The 23,855-nt window shown below is 35.9% G+C and overlaps 1 protein-coding gene across 1 annotated transcript; it reads right to left on the reverse strand.

Moving 5' to 3' along the window:
- Window positions 1-935: 935 nt before the first annotated feature.
- STYK1 (serine/threonine/tyrosine kinase 1) lies at window positions 936-19,536 on the reverse strand. Its single transcript, XM_003771282.4, has 9 exons — window positions 19,382-19,536; window positions 18,444-18,578; window positions 16,724-16,990; window positions 14,787-14,968; window positions 10,013-10,096; window positions 7,218-7,426; window positions 6,225-6,265; window positions 4,998-5,094; window positions 936-2,222 (listed from the first exon to the last, which is right to left on the reverse strand). The coding sequence occupies exons 1-9, from the start codon at window positions 19,443-19,445 to the stop codon at window positions 2,018-2,020; spliced, it is 1,284 nt and encodes a 427-aa protein (XP_003771330.1). The 5' UTR covers window positions 19,446-19,536; the 3' UTR covers window positions 936-2,017.
- Between the last annotated feature and the right edge of the window lie 4,319 nt (window positions 19,537-23,855).

The following is a 23,855-nucleotide window of genomic DNA, read 5'->3' on the forward strand; positions in this document are numbered from 1 at the left end:
AAATGGGTCTCAAGTCTGTCTGTCTCTTCTAATTTGTGTTTCTTTCCCTGAGCATAGAATACCGAACAGCAAGACTGAAAACTGGACTCTTCCATCCATGGTAGCTACTTCATAAACTCTAGAGGTTTGGGGTCATTAAGAAGGTTGGTTGCCAATTGCCCAGCAGGATGTGCAACCACACCCATCCCAGAAGTGATAATGTCCACAGATAAGAGGATGAGTCATATATGCTTAGTTAGTTAAAAGATGTGACCTTGAATGAACTGCTCAGATCCAAGGTGAAAGTGAAGTTCAGCAGTCTCCAAAATTTTGGGGGTTTAAGTATCAGACTCCCAGGAAAATATAATAGAGGAAGGTGGGATATTGTTTGTATTTTAGGCATTTCTTTTATGGGAGAAATTTATAGAACTCATTCACCTAATATCTACAAATTTTATACTGAATAATGTTTAAAACTAAGACCTTATAGTCTATTTTAGGAAGACCCTAAACATAAGGTCTTGTTTTATTTAAGTTTTTTTTTTAATTTTATTTAAGATTTGTTCCCTAAAGTATAATGAGTCATAAAGGCTAAGAAAAAAAAAAACCTGGTCTTTAACCTTTAACATCACGCCAAACCTGTTCTGTGGATATGCTGAACTAAGATCCCTTTATGAGTGAAAGTCATCACTGAACTTTGAGCAACAACACTAGGTAGATTAGAAGAACAAAAGGCTTATTAGAAAAACAATTAATTTTACTTCAAATGTAAAATTGTCATTCTAGATGTTATACATTACTTACTGTTTTAAATTATAGCAGTACTTTTGTGGGGAAAAAATATCAATCAAGATAAATAAAATTGACATGCTAAATGTGTCGAGAAAGATATTTAAAAATTCACAATACCTCAATAAATAATTAAAAATTAATTTAATGAAAAAGTTTAACAATAAATCAATGGTTTCTTTAATATTAGAAATTGCCATTGCTCTATTTCTTAGTCATCCCATTTTATTTTCTTTGGGTAAGTCTTTTTGTCTCTGAGCAAAATAGTCCTCTTCTTGAGACCTCACTTTTGCCTCTTTTAGCAAGTGAAGCTCTAGATTTTGTAACTGCCTTGTAGGTTCTGAGAACCCACATTAATTAACAGTTGAAACTAAACCTTCTCAATGGAGAACTGTCTTTTCTAACCTCCAACTATTAGCAGTGTCAAGAGGACTGATAAGAAATAAAAAGGACCATTTTTTCCCTCCTTCTAATTCTCAACCTTCTCACCCTATTGGACAAGTGAGAATCTTCTTTTTCTGTTTTTCCTATAGCCTCACATTAGAAAACAAGAGTTTTCACATTATTTCTCCTAATTCTCTTGGAAGAAGTATTCCTTGGGGAATTCCAACTCTGCACAAATGTTACCAATAATTCCCTCCTTTCTATTTCCCTCTTATTGACTTTCATTTGATTCTCAAATTCATAGATCTCACAATTAGAATTTAGTTGAAAAATGTTTCAGAAAGGAACTTGTCTGGAAGCCACAATTGGAGAGCAGAAATCTATTTCACATGACCCCAGAAGCACTGTGGATTTGTAAAAATTTCCTTTGGAATATTATCCATTACGCTCAAGCTGGGTCTTAAGGACCACCCAAAAATCCAACTTCAGCTCCCAAGGGCTGATTTAGAAATTCATACCCAGCTCTGTCCAGAGAATATATTCAAAGAAATCTCTAGATCTGAAGTCTGAAAGGCAATATAATAGTGGTAAGAGCTCTGGTTCTGACCAAGACTCAAATTCTACCTCCAGCACTTAGTACCTGTGTGACATTGGGGAAATTATTTACTTTCCTGGGTTCAGTTCCCTCAACTGTAAAATGAGAGAGTTGGATTAAATGGTTCCTTCCAACTTTTAAGAGCTATGATTCTTTGATTCATGCCCTCTCTCCCTCTTATCTTCCCCCATAATGTCCAATGTCCAATACAATTCCTAGGAGAATCAGTGCCCCAAGCATATCACTAGTATTTTTCATTTCACTGGTGCATCAGAGGATACTGTAGCTAGAGGAAACACACTCTGATCTGATGCCTGCTACAGATGCATACAGCTCAGGTACCACCAGCTCGGGTACCTGGAGCACAGCTTTATCATCTGCACCCTGGCTGGCAGCCTCTAGGCGAAGACGTAATTGTGTTGGGGAAGGTCGGCTGTCTTCGTGCCATTTCCAACAGGATTTCATGATGCTATACCTGTAAGAAGGAGAAAGAGAAGAAAAACTTGGTGCTTTGATACAATGCCTGTCAGTAGACTGCTTTTCTTTCTTACCGAATTATTTATTTCCTTTTAAAATTGAAAATATCATTCCTTATTATTGTTCTATAAGAAATGAGGAGCTCTCAGAAAAACCTGGAAGGTTTTCCATGTGCTCAAGCAAAGTGAAAAGGATAATAGCAATGATGTGGATGAACAGCTGTGAATGATTTTGCTATTCTCAGCGATACAATGATTCAAGACTACTCTCTGAAGGACTTATAATGAAAAAGACTATCCATACCCAAAGAAAGAACTTCCTATCTCTGAATACAGACTGAATCATACTTTTTTTTTTCCCTTGAGGGTTTTTTTGTGTGGGGGCGGGGGGAGAAATCTATGTTTTCTTTTGCAACATGACTTTTATGGAAATGTTTCACATAATTTCATGTGCCTTCTCAGTGGGAGCTGGGGGATGGAAGGGAGAGAATCTGTAACTCAAAATTTTAAAAACAAATGTAAAAAATTGTATTACATGTAACTGGGGAAAAGTATTAAAACAACAACAAAAAGAAAATATCATTCCTTTCTGCTTTTCATCTTCTCCCTGATTGCTTTGCTTTTGCCATGCATGGGCCAATGAATAATTCGCCTCTCTCTCTCTTTTGGTTCTTTCTTTTGTGATTGCCTTCTCAATAGGAATAGTGGTTTTGGGTTTTGGGTTTTGTTTGTTTGCTCATTTTTTATAAAAGATCTTAGCTGAATATGGTAACCAGCAAAACTGTTGTCAATTACTTCTGAGTTAGAGTAGTAGGAAAATTAGAATCTAGTTTTGAAAACCAGAGTAGTAGAAAAATAGAAACCAACTCTGCCACTGCTATCTTTGTAAGTATCTTAGGCAAGTCACTTCTCTTCATCCTTAAAATGAAAGGATTGGATAGATGTTTTCTAAATCATCTAAATAAAATCTTATGGCATGTCCAATTTTCTAGGAAGATTTAAATAAGAAGTTTAGGTCTTCCTTCTGAGATATCTAATAGCTTGGCCACCCTTGATAATAATGCAAATTATTTCTGGACACAAATTACTTTTTAGCTATTTGAAATTGGAGGAAGGAAGGTTAGGAAGTTTCAGAGGTGGAACAAGCCACTCCTTCCATCCTCAGCTTCTACCAGTACAGTAGATCCCATGAAAAAAAGTTATTTCCAGAATTTTTAGTTGATCAGATTAAGGAAGTCTTTTTTTTTTTTTTTTTTTTTTTTTTTTTTTTTTTTTTTTTTTTTTGCTTATTAGCGGGAAGGACTCCCTTGAACCAAAGCTGGAGTCCCTATTGAGTCATGTTGACAAGATAGAGTGATTTTTGATCTCTGGACAAAGCAGAATTCATTTGACTCATACTTAGAACTTCTTAAAAAGCAGGGCCACTTCCACTGAATAGAATATAAAAGATGCTGTCCTTCACACTTAAGAGGGCAAAGTTAAGTAAACTTAGACCTTAGCTTATGATGCAACTTGGCTGATAGGAGAGCATTGCGCAAGTCTAATCTCCTCTATAAATCTTTCTCCTCATTTGTAAGGTGGGGGAATATGCTGTCTATTTCATAAGGTTATTATGAGGAAATTGTTTTATTAACCTTAAAAATAGATATCTTTAAAGATATATTCTATACACACATTTGAACTATTTCTCCTATCATATATGCCTCAACCTGGTTGTTTTAACTAGATAAACTTGTTAATTCACATCTCCATGACTTTCTTCATGCTATTTCTTTTCTTTTCTTTTGGTGATAATCTGTCTTTATTATGATTTTTCTTTCATTATACAATTTCAGGAAAATAACACAAAAAAATCTTTTTTAAAAAAATCTAAACATTAGCATAGTTGTGACTATAATTTTGTTAAATGTATAACTGATTTATTCACATAATTTTCATATCATTTTTCAAAATTAAATCCCCATGAAGTACTTTTTTAAAAAAACCTATTTCCCATGAAGTATTGATCCCCATTATCAGTGGATTCACATTATGTGACCTTTTTTTAGTACTAATTATTCTTCAATAACAAGTATCACTTGTATATTTTTTGGTCTGATTATGAGTTCCTGGAAAAAATAGGTTTTGAGGGCACCTTAATGTCTTTAAATTCAACTTAATGTCATAGTTCACAAATATTAATACTTAATCCAACACCATTTTTCTTCTTAGAAAAACATTCATTTTTGAACATTTTAATTTTCAATTCTTACTTTCAATACTTAGAAAATATTCCAATTCTCTCCCTATCTCAACTACTACTACATCCTTTGAGAAGGCAAGCAATATAGCAAATATATATATAGCATGCCATTTCTAATACCTGACATATCCTTCCCTTCCTTTCTATCATTTCATATCCATATCTTCTGTCAACTTAATTCAAAATTTGCCATCACCGATCCTTCCATCATTATCCTAAATTTTTCTGACATTCCTTTACAACAATAAAATTATGAAACATAGTTGAAGTGCTCCTTATTGCTAATCATATTTCTTACATAATTATTTTCTTATTTCTCATATGAACATAATGATAAGTTTACACATTACTGCACTGTACATAGAATACTAATTAAACTCCAGCCAAGGTCTGGTCGGAGATTGTACACATTAGCACAAAGAGAGCAATGAATGACCATTTTTGTTGTCTTTGAAGGAGATGCAACTAAAGAGAGTCGTTGGGAAAGGGAGCAGGAAAAGGAAGAGAAGCATGTCCCAACGGAATTGCTTACATGATAGATGAGCAACTGGAGGGTCTTTTCATAATTTTTCTCCTCTGGAGATACTGTAGAATGCTGATAGGAGGGACCTCTGGATATGGTGGAGCCCCTGAATAGGGAGGGGGAAAGCAACAGCAGTGGGTGATTCTCCAGGAAGAATCCTGATTTCTGTCTAATAAGGACTCTCCATTGCTAACAGTCTACTTCATCCTCCATACTCCATCTAGCTGAGTTAATTAAAAAAACAAAAAATCAGTGAAGGTGTAAGAATTTTTGAAATAGAATTTGTTTGCCATCTGATGGCCAAATCAAAGTATTGCAAGCAAAAGAAAAGGAACCAGCTGAAGGCACTAGGAACTAAAGGGAATATTGAATTCATACCAAGCAATTGTGGTAAGGAAAGTCAGAACTAAGACCAAAAAGGGAAGACATGCCATAAATCCTCAGTCAAATCAATCACCTACGTTGAAGCCTGAGAGCAGTCATGACCATTATTTCCAGTCGGGGTTGACCCACAGAATAGTTGAATGAAGGAAAACTTTAGAAATGGTTTATCTAGTCTGCAATTCTTAATCTGAAGTCTGTAAATTTATTTTATTTTATATTTTTACAACTATATTTAGTTATAATTGAATTCATTTGTATTCCTATGTATTTGATTTTTATATTTACATCCATTATTCTGAGAAGTGGTTCATAGTCTTCACCAAGATTGCCAAAGGGGTCCATGATGGAAAAAAAATTACGAACTCTTAAAGGCTGATCCCTTTATGTTAAAGACACCTATAGCTTGAAAACATATCGTGAGATTGGGGATGGGTGTGGGCAGGAAGCATTTTGAGCTGTCCTGTCAATTATAACAGAAATACTCAGGCCAAGGGCAGCACTGCTGTCAGCAACACTCCAAGTGAACCTGAACCAAATTAAAATGTAATTGGGAAATTGTTAACAAAATAAGTAAAAAATACAGTACAAATAATAGAAATATGTGCCAGGCAGGAATCCGTATGTAGGATTTAGTGGCTATTGTTTTTATTTTAGTTTTAACCACTGATTTACATCACAATATGTCTAATACCCACCCACCCCCAAAAAAGAAAAATCAACAAACTGCAATAGATAGAGCAGATCAATAGCCAGAGCTATTCCCTAGGAATTAAGTTTAAATTACTACACCACTGGTTTAGCTGAAAGTTCTTGTTTTATGCCCACCTTCCTTTTACTAGGGATCATCCTTACCTAAAGTCACCATCTCATACAGCAAGATTCCAAAGGACCATCTGTAAGTCAAACAAAATAAACCTGCTCATATTTCATTTTTTTTCTATCTTGAAGAAATGTCTCACAATTAATACAAATCAGTAAGAGGGGAACATTAAGAATGAAGAGAAGAGAATTAAGGGTAAGCACTGCCAGAGCTATAGCCTATCAGGGGCAAAAAGGCTGACTTGTCTCTTCCATTCGATTTCAAGCTCCATGGGTTTAGGAGTTGTCTTGTTCATATCTCTCATCAGTGGATTCCCAATTTGTTCACTTAGTTCTAAACACAGAAAAGGACAGAAATTTCCTACTGTGATTTATTCTTTAGTTTCCCTCCCCATTTTTCCTTGCCTTCTCCCCCCACTCTCATTTTCTCCCAGGGGCCATACCACTCATTGTCTGCCTTCTACTCCCTCCCCATTAACTATTTCTCTTTTCTGCTTTTTCAGATTTCACTGGTCCATGCAGAATAACTGAATGCAGTCAGCTTTACACACAAATGGAAGCAGTCTTTTTGGAGAGATTAAAGAGTTACTACACCCACTGATGTTGGATATATTATAATTAGCAATTCATTTATTATAGTTTAGCATTATCTGATTTTGATAGTACTCTAAATTTCCTCAGTAGAATAACACTGAGGAGAATAACACACATATAAGTCTTGAACACATTAATTTAGTATTAATGAATTTATCAGATTGTTTTCTCCTCTGGAAGAAATATGAACCAGAGTGCTGGTGTCTCAAGAGGAACCAGACACTGAAAGATGGGGAAAAAACAAGAAAAGAGAAGAGGCTGAAGACAAATTTTTCACCTCAGATTTCTTTAGATTTAATCCTTGTCACTAATTAGATGTTATATAATAGTTGTTTTATAGACTAAAGCCCTATATATGGTCTTCAGAAATATCCATTGGCATTCAATGGTGAACTGAACTGAGTGAGTTTAGTGAGCAAAAACAAACCATACACATCTCCTTTGATTCCTGCAGGCTTCAGCAGGAGCCTCTCAGGAGCTTGCCACTTTAGGGGTACTATACGTTTGGAAGAGATGGCACCTCGAACATGGACTTCATATGCCAGACCCAGCCCACAGAGTTTGGCAGTGAGGTCGCCCTGGATCAGGATATTCCTGGCTGCTATATCTCCATGGAACAGTCGCTTTCCCTGAAGAAATTCCTGTTAGAATAAAAATGAATAAATGGGCTTTGAAGATCACTGAGTCGGAACACAGAGAAAGAGAGCAATCCGGGTCTATCAGGTCATTCAACTCCTGTTAGACCTCATGAATAATAAACTTATGGCCCAATTATCTATGTTAATGGGTAGGAAAATCTGGTGTGTGAGACAAAATACAATGAATAATCCTCAAAGGCATGTATATTTTGTTTTGAAATGCAGTCAGAAACCATACACTAAATGCTGATTCATCCTTGATCCTCTCCAAGCATGGGTTGACTCAAGGACTGGAGATTAAGAAATTTTAAGGCAATTAGTAATGCTGAACTTAAGCAGGGAGTTTTCAGGAAAAACCTAGAAAGACTTATACAAACTAATGCAAAATGAAATGAACAGAAGCAGGAAAACACTGTATACAGTAGCAGCAACTTTGTGTGATACAATGATCAACTATAAATGACTTAGCTCTTCTTAACAACATAATGATCCAAGACAATTACAAAGCATTCATGATGGAAAATATCATCTACATCCAGATAAGGAACTGATGGACTCTGAATGTAGATCAAAACATATTTTTTTCATTTAATATTTTCATGTATTTTTTCTCTTTGATTTGTTTTTTTCTTTCACAATTATAACTAATATGGAAATATTTTGCATAAATTGCACATATATATTCTATATCAAATTGTTTATCATTTTAGGAAGAGGGAGAGGGAGAAAAATTTGGATCTCAAAATTTTGTAGAGATGAATGCTAAAAAAAGAATGTGTTTATATATAATGGGGGGAATACTGTTTTTTAAAAAATGACAATCTTTAGGATACAGAGGAAAGTAACTAGTTGATCCCTATCTCTAGAGAGGACCGGATGCTGTAAAAAGTTTATGCCACAGAGAAAAAGTCAGGAAGAACATTACAGATGTTTTTTAAATGTAAAGTTAAAAGCAACGTTGGTGGGCTAACAATTGAATGGCATAGTGGCACAGTCAGTGCTGAGCTATAGGGGGTCAATATTTATACCTGCTTTTCTCCTCACCATCTTCTTGTACCTTCTTTTCCCAAAAAGTTGGAATTCAAATTAAATTTGGCTCAATATGAATGGTACAAAGACAGTGCTAGATTCCATGTTTGTATAACCAAACAACCTTGATAACAAAATACCATGAGTAATAAGATTTCCCTTTAGAGATCTCAGCATCCACACCCTCTTCTCTTTTCCTATGAGAAATTTTTCTAGATTCCAGGTCTGTCTCAGCTGGCTATCTAGAATTCACCTATAAAATGAGGTTAAGCTGTCATTTGTAGAGTCCCTTTTAGCTCTAATACTAGAATTGTGAATATTTCTATGAGGTTTTTGGTTTTTGTTTTTTTGTTTTAGTTGAGGCAATTGGGGTTAAGTGACTTGCCCAGGGTCACAGAACTAGTAAGTGTTAAGTGTCTGAGGGCACATTTGAACTCAGATCCTCCTGACGTCAGGGCTGGTGCTCTATGCACTGTGCAACCTAGCTGCCCCTCTTTCTATGAAATTTAAAGGAAAAGTTAGGAGAAGAAGTTTGAGACTATCCATAAGGAGAAATCTGTCAGAGTGAATACAATTATTTAGATAATTTAGGCTAAAGAGACTAGTATTACTTGAATAATTCAGGCAAAAATATATATTTCTTCCATAATTCTCAATTGTTTCTTTAGTTTCTCTGCTTTTGTGGAGACTCAGAGTACAATGATGCCCTTTTCTCCATTCTTCCTTGTTTTTGTTGTTTGTTAATTCTGTATTCTCCCTCCACCTCTTTAATCAGACCATAATTAGTCTTCCATCAAAGAAGAGACAGAATCTCATGAAGAGGCCAAATGTAAACTTCAGCAATTTTGTTTGTTTTTTCAAGTGTTAAGAATATATTTTTCCATCAGCTCCTGTGGCCTTTCATCCACTCAGTTCTGTTCTAAATATCTTTTCTCATCTTACCGCCCAATTCAATTCTCATCTTACCCTCCTCAATTCATAAATACTAAGGAGACACCATAATCCTTTAGTAGAATCATCTCCCCTGGGACCATCTTTTCTTTAGGACTGAAGAACTCTTCTAAATCCCTTCTATTCTTCTGAAGAAATACAAATGCACTACTCTCTGAAATAAAGTTTGTGATTCTATATCTTTCTTCGTTACATACAGCGAGTATTGTTTATTTCCAACGGACAAAACATCTTTTCTCTTTCTTACCCTCTTTATTTATGGAAAAAGCTGGGGAGTTAAATGTATGGCTAAGAGCACAGGAATCAGATTTATAATTAGGAATTTCTGCACCAAAAGCAAATGCCACAAACTATAATAGGAAAAGATTGAGGGAGTACACTCTCAGTTAGAGGTTGAAGTAACAGATTTAAATGTGGAAATGGCTTCCTCATACCCACTGGGGATAGTTTATTTTAATTAAATACTCTTGCTGACTACTTGCAAAAATTCTATTGCTTCTCCTGTCCTAAAGAACTACAAATGATTTGGGGCAATGCCTTGATCACCTCAATCTAATTATTGCTCTCCTTTCTCTTTAAAAACCTCTGATTATGTTTGCCATGTCTCACCAAAGCCATGAGAATCTGCTGCCCAATATGATAGACTTGCTTCTCTGTGAGGTCATAGAGGAGGCCATCCATTGTCATCACATCCTAAAGAAAGTGAAGAAGAGAGGGAAAAAAGAATTTTATCAAGAATATTCCAAAACAAGCTGGCCAAAGCACAGTAGCAACAGAGACAATTTAATAAAAGATACATGGAAGGCCAGAAACATTGAAAACTATAAGTAAAGGAATAAAGGCCAAGTGAAAAATATAGTAATACTGGCAGTAGAGAAAGAGAGAAAGAGGTGAATAGTAGAATATTTCACTGGTGATATTGAAGAAGATATCCAGAACACTGGGAAGATCCCTCATGGTGAACATATGGTAGGACATAGATAAAAGTCACACAGAATTGGCAGACATGGGTGCATTTGGATCTGCACTGGAGAGGAAACTTTCATATCAATTAGAATAGTCCCCATACTTAGCAGTGTCTAGTGATTAATACTTAATAATTAATAAATGCCAGTTTTACTGAATCAAATTTTATTTTCAAAGAAAAAGAAGATAGGGGAGGATTCTGGGAAGATGGCAAAGTAGTTTGGTAAATTTATTTCCTTTTTTTTTTTGGACAGATAATGAACAAATTTATTTTGCTTAATTATGTATATTTGTTTCGGGTTTGTTTGCGATGAGAGTAGGAGGAAGAGAAGATATTGAAAAATAAAATTTAAATTTTTTAAAAATGTCTTTATTTTTTAATTATGGCCTTTTATTTTCAAAATTAGAACACAGGTTGGTAAATTTCAAGCTCTCCAGATTTCCCTCACAAACAGAACAAATTTGCACTTCCCAGCAAATACAACCTGGTAGAAAAAACAAAGACTTGGGGCAGAACCAGGGTACTGTAGGCACAACCTAAGAAGATCTGAAGAAAGCCCTCAGGCCAGGGATTTACCTGTTTAAAGAGCAAATCCCTTTGGGCCAACTCTAAAGAAACTTCAATTGGGGAGCCCTAGGGCTAGTTAGAACCTCAGCAAGAACCACTTTCACCTGCTGGGCAGGGTGTGGTGTCAGAGTATGAGTCTGAGCAGACTTAGGGAAGCTCTGCTGCTTAGGAACACCAGGCCCAGCTGTGCTGCAGAGACAAGGTCCTGAGCAAGAAGGAACCAGCACACTTCTTGAGTGCAGAGGTAGTGGGGCAGGGATGCTGCCAGCTGCCAGTATTTGCAAGAAGAGGGAGCTCTTGGTTTGGGGTTCCAGGTCAGAGGGAAGAGCTGAAATGAAGCTAGAGGTACCATCCTCCCATTCCACAATTAGAGGTGCTTACACTAATATTTCCAGTTAAAAAAAAACAATAAAAAATGAAGTGGCAAAGAAGAAGGAACCCAACCATAGGGATAAAACTTAATATTAGAATAGGAAAGACTGAAATTCATCTTCAGAGGAGGACATTGAAATAAAACTTTTTAAAAAAGCTTCTTCTATTCCAAAGAGTAATGTTAAATGGCTCCTTGCCCAGAGAGAATTTAAGAACGTAAAAAAGAATTTAAAAATCAAATGAGACATTGAGGAAAAACTAAAATAAAATAAAAATCATCCAAGAAAAACAAGACTGAAAAAAAAAAGTTAACTGGGGCAGTTAGTAGGCACAGTGGATAGAGCACCAGCCTTAAAGTCAGGAGGACCTGAGTTCAAATCTGACCTCAGACACTTAATACTTCCTGGCTCTGTGACCCTGGGCAAGTCACTTAACCCCAATTATCTAAGAAAGAAAGAAAAAGAAAGAAAGAAAGAAAGAAAGAAAGAAAGAAAGAAAGAAAGAAAGAAAGAAAGAAAGAAAGAAAGAAAGAAAGAAAGAAAGAAAGAAAGAAAGAAGAAAAAAGTTAACCAACTGGAAAAGGATATACAGAATCTCAATGATGAAAATAACTCTGAAAATTATAATTGGGCAAGGCAAAGCCAGTGAAGTTATAAGAGACCAAGAAATAACAAAACAGATATAAAAAATGAAAAAATAGAACAGAATGTGAAACATTTTATAAGGAAAAAACAGATCTGGAAAACAGATCAAGAGAAAATATAAGAATAATTGGACTATCTGATAACACAATACAAAAAAAAAAAAAAAAATCCAAGAAAATTGTCCTAGAGTAATAGAACAGAAAGAGAAAGTAGAAATAGAAAAAATCCACCAATCGCCACCTCAGAGAGATCCTTTATGGAAAATACATAGGAATATTCTTTTTTTTTAATAACTTTTTGTTGACAGAACCCATGCCAGGGTAATTTTTTACAACATTATCTCTTGCACTTACTTCTGTTCTGATTTTTCCCCTCCCTCTCTCAGCCCCCTCCCCCAGATGGCAATCAGTCCTATACATGTTAAATTAGATAGGAATATTCTTGCCAAATTTCAATACCCTTAGATCAAAGAGAAAATTTTGCAAAAAACAAATAAAAAACAATTCAAATACACTGGAACTACAATTAGAATTATACAGGACTTGGCCGTAGTCACAATAAAAGATCACAGGATCTATGATCTATAGATCTATAGATCTGTGAATCTATGATTCAAAAGTTCTAGAATCATATATACCATCAATCAAAAGAATTTGGCCTATGACCAAAAATATCATATCCAGCAAAATTATTTATAATATTGAATCAGAAAAAAGGACATTTAATGAACTTGCAGATTTTCAAGCCTTTCTATCAACCAAACCCAAAATAGAATTTTTATAGAAAATTTAACAATATCAAAAATCAATTTCAAGGAATTTAACATGGACAAATTGTTTATATTTTTTACATGGAAATTATGCCATATGTTTAAGATTGATATCAGCAAAAGAGTAGCTGAAAAGAAAAATTGGGGCAGAGTTCAAGTAAAAATAGTAATTATGTCACGAGTGAAGAGGGGAGCAAAGGATGGGGGAAGAAGATGAGGGAAGGATTCATGGGGGCAAGGGAAGAGATTAAGTAATACTAAGGCAAATTAAGGATCAGAATTAAAGCAAAGAATTAGCAGGGATAGGAAAGACGTGTGTGTGTGTGTGTGTGTGTGTGTGTGTGTGTGTGTGTGTGTGTGTGTCAGGAGGGCAGTGTATGTGTATATGTATATATCTATATAAGTATATATAAATATATGTCTGCTTAATTGTATCCTGCTTGGGGGAGGTGAGCGGGAGATAAAAGGGGAGAATTTTTTAAAGTACGCAGCAAAACAAAAGAATAATCTACAAAGAAAAAAAAAAGATGGACGTTCATGAATATAATTTTTCTACTACTATATATCCTTTCTTGAACTAGTAATTTATTGTTATATATTTTGAATCCTCCCTGATGTTCTGCTGAGCATATCTGTTTTGTTTTGTTTTCTGTTTCTGTTTTTCTTTTTTATTATTCTTATTTTAATAAAATAAATTTTAAAATTTAAAAAGAATAAAAAGAAAAGAACAAAAAAGAAAAAGAGGATATCAAAAGCTACCCACCCTACTTTCTTAGCTTTTTAAAATTTAATAATAATAAACTATGTATCAAAGATATCTTTGATGAAAACATTAGAAAAGAATAAGCAAGTTTATACAAACTTTTTTTTCTATCACATTTTACCACATTTCAGAATAGTGAATCATGCTGTTTATTGTTTATTGATATGAGAAAAAAAAAGTATTTAACTCAATAAACCCTCCACCAACCAACCTCATCCCATGTAAATATTAAAATCATATAGATAGAGAAAACAAGAGAAATAAGCTCAACAATTCTCTTATAAAAATCAAGCAATGCATAAACTAGATAGACATGCTTACCACAGATATCCCCCACTGTCACAGTATCTAAATAAAAAAATTAATTCTTCATATATTCTCAGACTCTCAATTTTCCTGTTTGTGAATGACAAAGTTCTTCAAGCCTTAGAACAGTCTCCTTAGTAAAATCTAAGATGATTCAAAGGAGATGGATCTAATAGTCTGCCTAAGAAAAGCCAAGTTAATGAAAAAGGCCTATTGTATATATTGTGATATTCAATTTTGTGGACAATCCACCTACAATTTTATATAGTTTAGAAAGGCAGTACAAATGGACAATGAGCTGCTCCTAAAATTGAATGGAATAGAGAAAACAGGTTGATTTTCATTTTTTAAACTGTGTAGTGATTTCAATGATCTTAAGCTGCCCCTTGACACCAAAAAAAAAAAAAAAAAAAAAGCCAATATTTACATTAGTATTCTGTTAATTGTTATCATGAGACCACCAGAATCTCTAAAGAATCAAGTGATTCAAAGAGAAATGGGGAGGATCCAGGGAGCTATAAGTGGGTGACCACATATTATTAATGATGACTTGCATTAAAGGAAGGATATAAAATTTCCATAGGGCAGTCAAATAGCAGGAATGAATGCAGTAGTCACCTGATTAGGTTAGTATTATTTAATAAAGATAAAGATGTTTAACTTTTTGGGTTGATATGCTATGGAGGATTCATTTCTGGACATGGAAGAAAAGTAATAAGGCTTAGATGTATTACAATTTAAGATAAGACCCACATCATTAAGATCATGAATCCACTAAAATATTGAAGCATAATATGAGATTGAGAAATAAATGTACCTTTTTTTTGAATCAACATCTCTAGAAGATAAGCTAAAACTTTAAAAAGAAGAGATAGTTTTGTCTTATGAAATAATTAAGAAAATGGAAGTTCCATAGCTTTCTTGTCCTTAACCCCAAACTTTTTCACACACACACACACACACACACACACACACACACAAACAAACAAACTTACTCGGCGGCAAGTCCAAAGAAAGTTGAGCAGGTCACCGTGGCTCACATCTTCCAATATCATGTAGAGGGGCAGTGTCTGTGTACAACAACCTTCAAGTTGGACCAAGTTCTTGTGCTTGCCTAGAAGATGGTGGAATTGAATCCGTCCCAAAAAATCCTGTATCTCATGAAATCCTGCTGATTCTGCCGAAGATAGGAGACAGGGATGATAAGCACAGAGATTACTATGGCTCTGGAGGAATTCATGGGATAAAGAATAATGTAGCCTAAGATTATACTAAAGCCTCATGAAGGGAATATATGTAGCTGGTGGTTAAGGTAGATAAGAATTGGACAGTCAGAAGGCTGTTTTAAAGAAGCTGATATTCATAATGCTGAAATCTTTATTTACATTCTCTCATAGGAAACACCAAATCATAGATCTTAAAGCTAAAACGTACTACAACAGATCATTACATTGAAAGAGTACTAAATTGGGAGCCAGTAGACTCAAAGGAGTCTGATTTATTCAGGAGACTGATTATTCCATTAGCTGCATGTTGTTGGAAGTGTTAACTCAACTTGAAACAAGGTACTAAGTGGAACTGAGAAACAATGCTTGTGTTCACACCTGTAGTCACTGGAGTTCACGTTTGGGAGATTTCAGGGTTTAGTATGAGATCCAAATTCACACCTCCCTTGAAACTCTCAGGGCTAGAGAGCACTCTGGGAGAAACCCATAATCCCTCTCTCTCAGAAGAGATCCTGTATAAGAAACAGACAGAGGCTCTCTCGAGGAGTTGAGCTGAAAACACTGAGAGAAGAGTTCAGCTGAATTAGATTGAAGAAGGGAGCATCGATCAGTTCAGTTGAGGAGAAGCACTCTCTCGGAGACACAATCAGATTCAGCACTCTAGAGATTGAGAGCCAGAAGCCCTCTCTCCAAGGCAAGAGAGATTCATTGCATCTTCCACCTTGGTGCTAGCTGGAAGCTGAAGAAAGCAGAGGCAGAAGCAAAGGACAAAGCTGCAAGAGCTCTTAGAACCAAGCAGAAAGATAGGCCTCTAAAGAGAAAAACTAACCGGGCTATATTGGAGACAGTAAAAGATCTGAACTTTTAACACCTGGCTGTATTTGAGTGACTTGGAACGGAAACTAAGGCTGCCTCCAGAAAACCTCCCGGAGAAACCTCTTTCCCAAAAAGAACTCTTCTATTTTAAAGAAGAAAAAACGCCACAGCATGTTCTTAGACAAATCCCTTAACATATCCAAATCTCAGTTTCCTCATCTGTAAAAATGTTGATGGCAATATGGCATCCTGCTTTGGTTGAATATCATTCACAGGATCATAGATTTAAAGCTCTAAAGAAATTTGGAAGTCATATAGTCCATTTTCCTCATTTTACAGATCAAGGACTTGAATTCCACAGTGACTTTTTACAAATGGGGATACCAAGATCCAAGCTAATCAAGTGACAAAGGAGACACTAGAATTCTGTTTCTTATAGATTTGTGAGATACTCCTTTTACTACATCATTTTTTTTTCTACTTGAGTATGAAAATGGGAGAGCCATGTATGTTCTTATATGAAATGGTAACATAACTTATGTATGGTTTTTCAAATCAGGGATTTTCACATTAGAATATTATTACTTTTCAGTTGCCATTCTTGCTTTATTTTTCTTCCCATTTCCTACATTCCTCCCACAATATTGGACTGCCAGTGAGAGAGACATAGTCAGGACAAGGTCACATAAGGAGAAAGAAAGAGAAATGTTCACAACAGAAACCTTAATTAGACCACTAGTGTGCAATAGTATACAGAACATGGTTCTAAGATCTGATTGGAAAAGGCTAAGCTGATTTCTAAAAGACACAGGATCCCTCCCAAGTTAACTAGAATAACAGGATAGGGAAATAAAAGAAGAGTGAAACAAGAAGAAATCTCCTTAGCTTACCTCTCAAAGTTTTAAGGACAACACTTTTAGGTTTAGCAGAGTCCCCGCTGTTCATCTTGACTCGATAGATGGTTCCACAAGTTCCATTGTATATTTCCTCCAGGACTTCTGAAAGTTGCTCTCGAGGCACCTGTAGCTTAGCCAGTGTGGGTGCAATGGCCTGTAAAAGGCCCTCTACTGAAGTCTGCTTCTGTCTTGCAAAGATGTTTCCTCCGAGCCCTGCTGCCTCCCAGCTCAGGCCCCGAGATGGAGGCATAGGGGCAATTCCTAAGGCAAAGAGAGGAAATACCTCAACTGAGCTTCAGGTCTTTGCTGAACTAGGATGCCAGGGAAAGAAGATCCGGGAGAAATATGTCAAAAAGATTCCTGCAACTTTTTCTTCTGACCAATAATATTCCCCAAGACCTAGTTTTGCCACTATTTCCCAAGCTTTCCAGGTCCTCAGATACTCAAGTACTCGTAGTAGCTATTATAAAACAAAGGGAAATGAATTTACTTCAACCAAGTCGAACTAAGTGACTTCTATTCAGGGGGAGAAAATTATTCTTTTATCAGTTTCTCCTTCCTGACCAATTTGAGCCCTACAACCTATGCCCTTTCCCTAAAGTCCTCAGTCTATGAAAACCCTCTATATCTGTGATGTCAAACTCAAAGAGGCCACTAAATATATACATAAGGATCCCAGTGAGCCATATACTAACTTAGAAAACCACATGTTACTATTATCTATATTTTATTGTACTCCTATTGATTTTATTCAGGCACACTTAGGAGCTTTGGGGACCTGAAGTAGCCGGTGTTGACCCCTGTGCTCCAAACTATCTTATTATTTCTAGGCAAGATAATCTCTGTCCTAGTTGGGTAAAAATTTGAACTTTTCCTTCTTATTAAATACATCCAGGAAAGGAGAGCATCTTGCTGTTGTTATTGGTTTTTTTTCTCTCGAGAGTCTTACATCCTTTCCAGGAAATAGTTTGTGGATAGGGAGAACTAGACAAGTGATTTCATTGGCATAGGAAATCCCTATGAGAAAACTCCCTCTATCAGTGCTGAACAATTCTCTCTCTGCCACCTCAGAGTTTTATAGAATTGGTATTAAGAAGTGTCAGTCCCACAGTAGGTATGTGTCAGAGCCAGGATTTGAACCTAAGGCGTCCTGATTCCATGGCTGGCTCCCTATCCATTATCTTACATTGCTTCTCATCTGAAAAGTATTCATTATATTTAACTTAAACATTTCTAGTAAATTCACTTCCTTTTATTATATCTCCAGTGAAGCTAAAAACCAGCTGGTCATCTACCACCTCTGGTTTAATACCCATTCACAGACATATAATGTAATTAAGTCTACACACCCTCATCTATAAACTCTAAAAGAAAAAGTGGAATTGGGCTGTCCTAGATACCAGGATGGAAACATATCAAACTGATAGTCTGAGTCCTCCCTTTTCAGCTCTATAATATTTTCTGATATCCTGTTGGAGGAAAAAGGGAATGGAACAGGAGACTTCCTCTGCCTTGAACATCTGCCATCGTAAATGTACAACATTGCTTCTTTGAAATCCTAGGAAGTAAGATCATCTTCATCCCATCTTCCATTTTAGGAGGTCATCCTGGTAAGACCCTTGAGCCTTTAGACATAAATTCATCTTCTCTCACTTTTCCCATTCTTCTGAAAAAGCCTTTACTGAGTTCTGAAGTCCCTTCCTCCGGGTTTTACCTTGGAGTCCAGATAGCTGTCTCTGGATCCTTTGTCCTCGAAAGTGGAGCCATAAAATGACCCCCAGAAGAATAAGGAAAACTGCAACAAAGATTGTGGGAACGATGACAACTTCATACTGGTTCTCCCGGAGAACTGGAGGTAATGGTAGAGAAAGGAAAGGAAGTTTAAAGGACATATGGCACAGAAGTCCCATAATCAACTTGATTCCTCTACTAACTCACATACAAATTATCTCTGAAGTGGAATATAGATGCTCCCCCACTGAGAGCTCCAAATGGCTTTGCTCTATAGTCCTTCTATTGAAGAAACAAAAATTCTACTAGGTTGAACTAGTGTTCTCCTTTATACAAAAGTTAAAACTATTGACATAGACAAAGAAGAAACAGAGCTTGAAACGGCGATTGGCACTTTTTCATATAGAAAGAATATCAGGAGTGTGTTAGAGCCAACTGGTGTTCAAGAACCAAATGTTAACTTTTCAGTGTGGATATTTATACCTTAGTAATTGGCAATGGCTACAAAACAGAGGTTTGTTAATTATATAGACTCAATAAAAGGATTAGGAAAATGTTATTAACATAGATAAAAATATTATTATCCAAAAAAGGTGGAAGGAGGGCAGTGAGGTAGCATAGGGATAGAACACCAGAATTAGAGTCAGGAGAACCAGAGTTCAAATCTAACCTCAGAAATTTACTAGCTATGTGACCTTGGGCAAGTCACTTAATCCCAATTGCCTCAAAAAAAGTCTTTATGTAAATTTTTTTTCTGAGAGCCCATTGTTGAGCATTTACCAGCATACCATTGCTCTTCTGGAAATTATTAATACTACCTTCATTCCCTCTGGGTTTCCAATGTATGATTCCAAACTGCCTGAGTAAGCTTGTCCTTGAGAATCTTGAATTGACATAAGTGATATGATAGTTTGAACTTACTGCATAGTTTGTCAGTGAGGTTGCATTCCAGCAGCATCCTTGTCATCCCCCTTGAATCTCCCATTGCAATTGGGCTGCTACCTCTAGTGCCTGATCTACAGGATGCATAAAATGGTCACAACTGTGAACAATCCCACAGGGCTTGATGACTGAAACATAGGAGAATGCATTTAGGTTTTTTTCTTGTAATCATTACAGCTCAATAGTTATTAAATCAATAAGACTCTTATAGTTCTTAGAACCATCCTCTCTCAAATCTTGAGGCATACATTTTCTTATCAGCCTCTTGCCTAACATCTTTATTTTTTTCCTCAATAGTATTTTATTTTTCCCTCAATTACATGTAAAGATAATTTTCAACATTCATTTTTGTAAGATTTTGAGTACCATATTTTTCTCCCTCCCTCCCTTCCCATCCCTCTCCAAGACAGCAAACAATCTGACATAGATTATACACATACAATCATATTAAACATATTTCCCTATTTTGCCTAACATTTAATTAATGTCTGTCATATTCTCTACTGTGGGGAAAATATATTATCATTTGGGAGATTCTCCATTATGAAGAGGATGTAGAACTTTTTTTTTAATGAGTTCTAGATACTCTCATTTCAGCACAGAAATGTGTCCAAATTGGCATATGTATCACCAGCCTAGCACACAATAACCAACTGTTGCCAAAAAAATTTGCTTCTTGTTACTCTTTTTAGACATCTTTAAAATCTATATTGTCCAGCCCCAAACCTCTGCTTTACAGATATAAACCTACATCAATAAAAAGGTGGTGACCATAAACCAATCCACAATTCCAAAAATCATACGGTTTCATTGCATTCACTGTGATCAAGGTCCAGATTTGGGCATTCTACCCATCATCCATGTATGCACTAGAGCTACCCAAACATCTTTATTATCCAGCTATACACTGCCTACATTACTGTAGCTATGGACTAAACGTCCCACTTTCCACTGTGTAACATGCTGCATTGATGTCATTTCTCCTTGTCCTTGCTCCAATATTCAGGTACCCACCCAGTTTAGGCTGCCTTTAATCTATCTGAACATAACTCTCCCCTATTATCTTTGAGTGTACCAGACTTTCTCTACTCTTTGTCATACTTAATACTATATAATCTGCCTCTCACATGAAATATTTTGATTCCAATCTTTCTTCTTTTGGTGGGTGTGACTTCAAAGTCCACAATGTAATGAATCCAGAGTTACTTGCCCTTTGGTCTGTATTTCAGCATATTTTACATTCTTTCTGCAATTACTTAGAACAGTCTCCTTGTTCTGTAAGGTCACAAAATATAGAGCTCTGAAAGGAGGGTCGTGTGTGTGGCCTGTTGACAAAGGCCCAGGTTCAAAAAAAGCAGCCACACTGAAGTACAGAAACTTTCAGCAGAGAGAGCTAAGTCTTAATAGGGTTTTAGACTTAGTGAAAGATCTGAAAGTTAAAATGACTCTGGGTAACAGAAGCTCTATCTGAGGAAAAAGTAAGGACAGAGAGGACATTTGGGAGCTAGTGAGAAATTAAGGGTCAAGCAGAGGGAGGGAAATTTTGAATGTAAATACAAATTACTTCAGAGTTATCTAGGAATGTCTACATATCAATTAGTTTTCTTATTACTAGGTCTCTTTGCCCTCCTTTTCAAAGTAACATCAGAAGCAATTGTGGTCATTCAAATAGCCAGCTTAATGAATTTGAGCCTTTAGAGAACAAATCTTGAAAACACAACACAGGGACAAAGGTTCATAGATTTAATAATCATCTATTCCTACCTCCCCATTTTGCAAATAAGGAAACTGAGACTCAGGGAGTTTTAAGGGCTTTCTCAAAGGTATCCAACTAGTATATAACAGGGAGAAGAGAAAGGGAGGAGGAAGTTGAACCAGGTCCTCTGTATACAAATCCAGTGCCCTTTCCCTTACCAGCCTTGCTCAAAAGACAAATGGAGCCAAGGGTCATTTAGCAGTCAGCTCATATCTGCAAACACTGCCCAGAAACCAAATGATACACCCATAGACACACACCTAAATAAGCACCACAAAGCCACAGAGTCACTTGTATCCCCATAAAATTCATATGGGGAAGCCACATTTGGATATGTATATATGAGTATACATCCCATAAAATGGGGCAATAATAGCATTTACATTCCAGCATTCTCATGAGTTTAAAATAAGATAGTATTTATTTATAAAACACTTTATAAATGATGATGTTGTCTCCCTCTCAAAAACATCATCCTCTAAACACGAAGTTAAGACTTGGTCAGGAAGAACACTTCTTAAATGCCAGCTCACACTATTAGTAGGACTTGTCTGTGGGGTGGCGCCAGATTGAGTGCCTAGCTATGTACTCTTCCTATTACCTCACCTTGACAATAATGCTTTGAATGCAGAGAGGAACTGGAATGAGGGAACAAATTTCGGGGACCATGACAGAGAGCTTTCTATGAGCTCATGATCTGGACATGTGTACAAATATTCCTTCAAATAAACTGTACTGTGCCTTTTTGTACAGTTAAGGACAGTTTAGCCTGGAGGTAAAGGGATGAACTTCATGTCTGACTCAGAATGTTTTTCAAACCTAGGATTCTGGATTTTAAGATTATCCATACAAAAAGAAATGAAACAATAAATGTGAGAAAACTCTTCAATTGAAGAGCTCATATAAACCAACTCCCCTGGCCATTCATAGACATGCGTGATTAGATTAAAGAAAAAAATAGGTCTTTTTGGAGGGTTTTTTTTCCCTGTATTTGGACTCTTTTCTCATATACTTGGCAATCCAATTTTTATGAGATCCTTCCTAATAGTCTGTAAAGAGCTGTCTTTTGATGATTATTCAAAGTCCATTATTTGAGCATGTTAGATTTGACTTTCAAAAGAAAGCTTCTGGAAGTTCCAAAACACGTTTCTTCTTTCTTCCATTTGTATATGTCAATATTCTCTGCATTCCTCATTAACAGTTTAATAATGCTTTCCATTATAGATTCATCTCTTTTCCTACCCAGATTCTAATAATCTTACAAATGGCACCAACAGAATAGAAGTCAGTTAAGTAGAAATCAAAGGTCATAACTAAGTGTCAAAGAATTATTGGGAAGATTATGAATGTTTCCATAAAAGTATTTTTACAGACTGTCTTAATTATCCACAGATATCTATTTTTAAACTGTATTATTTTTCCTCTCAAGTTTGCCATTTCTTGATTTTTTTTTTTTAATTTTAGCTCTATGTGAGGAGAAAAAAGCATTATTCTTTACAAAAGCAATATATCCTTGGACAGAAAATTACAAGTCTTCTCTCACTGAAATAGCCAAGTAAATGTTTAAAGAGCTTCAGTTGAAGCAGTTCCTGCCTAAGGTTGGACTGGATGATTTCTGATGTTCCTTCCTATTCTGAAATTCTGTAGTTCTGTATTCTTTTCAATTTCTCTTCATCCAGTAATTGATATGGAGAAAATTGGGGTGAAGAATGATGACAGAGTGCTACCACAATTTTTATCTAGACTATAGTCAAAAAACCAATCAGTCAATGAATTTGAATTGATATAAGTTAAATATTCAACACCTCCTTTGACATTCATATTCACAGAATAAGCCTAACACTCCTTCTGTACTAGCCCACAATATATGGTGACACACACAAATATCATGCGATATATTTAATTCACATACATGTTTGTCCATATTCTACCAGAAATTATCCCCGTGTCTTACCCATGGATCCTCAGAAGTGAGGAAAAGACCTAGGAGGACCCAACCTCTCCTGCCCAGACATAAGCCCAAGCAGAAAATCTCTACTTGTTCTGCTATTAAATGACTTCATTCCAGAGAATTTTGACTAACTCTTTCACCCCAGTCTCTCTCTGGCTTTTCTACCACATATTGAATACTGAGACCTGTGTTCCTTTTTGTTTTGTACTGTTTCTGTCTGAATTTCTGAATTTATTGGTATAGGGAATATTTAACGTGGAAAAGACTACCACTGCAAACTGACAACTTGTGTTTTATAGTCACAGAAAATTGTCTTGAATATCAAAAGATAGAGCAACTTCATGATTACACAGTTGTATATGTCAGAGGCAACACTTAGCCATAGGCTTTACTGATAGAACCTAGCATGCCAATATATTTTTACCCAGAGTTCACAGGAATTTAGCATTGTCTTGAATTGAGCATTGATGAAGACAATGGGGAAAGAAACATATGCATGGGAAATCCAATTTAGACAAACAATTTGAGGTAGTGAAAGAAGGAAAGATGTGCTGCATATCTGCTCATCCATCACATCTCTAGGGCTATCCAAAAAAGAAAGTAAATGGTCAGAGTCATTACCAGACTGAAGAGAGGACAGATTTCCCAAGGCATAAAATAGGGGCAGAGCTTAAGCATCTAAGTGAAAGTGGCAAGTATTCTTATTCCTAGGTTATGTACTATTGCTTCTAAACTTATTCCTATTA

The sequence above is a fragment of the Sarcophilus harrisii genome, chromosome 5 (assembly GCF_902635505.1).
Source record: "Sarcophilus harrisii chromosome 5, mSarHar1.11, whole genome shotgun sequence".
Taxonomy (NCBI): Eukaryota; Metazoa; Chordata; class Mammalia; order Dasyuromorphia; family Dasyuridae; genus Sarcophilus; species Sarcophilus harrisii.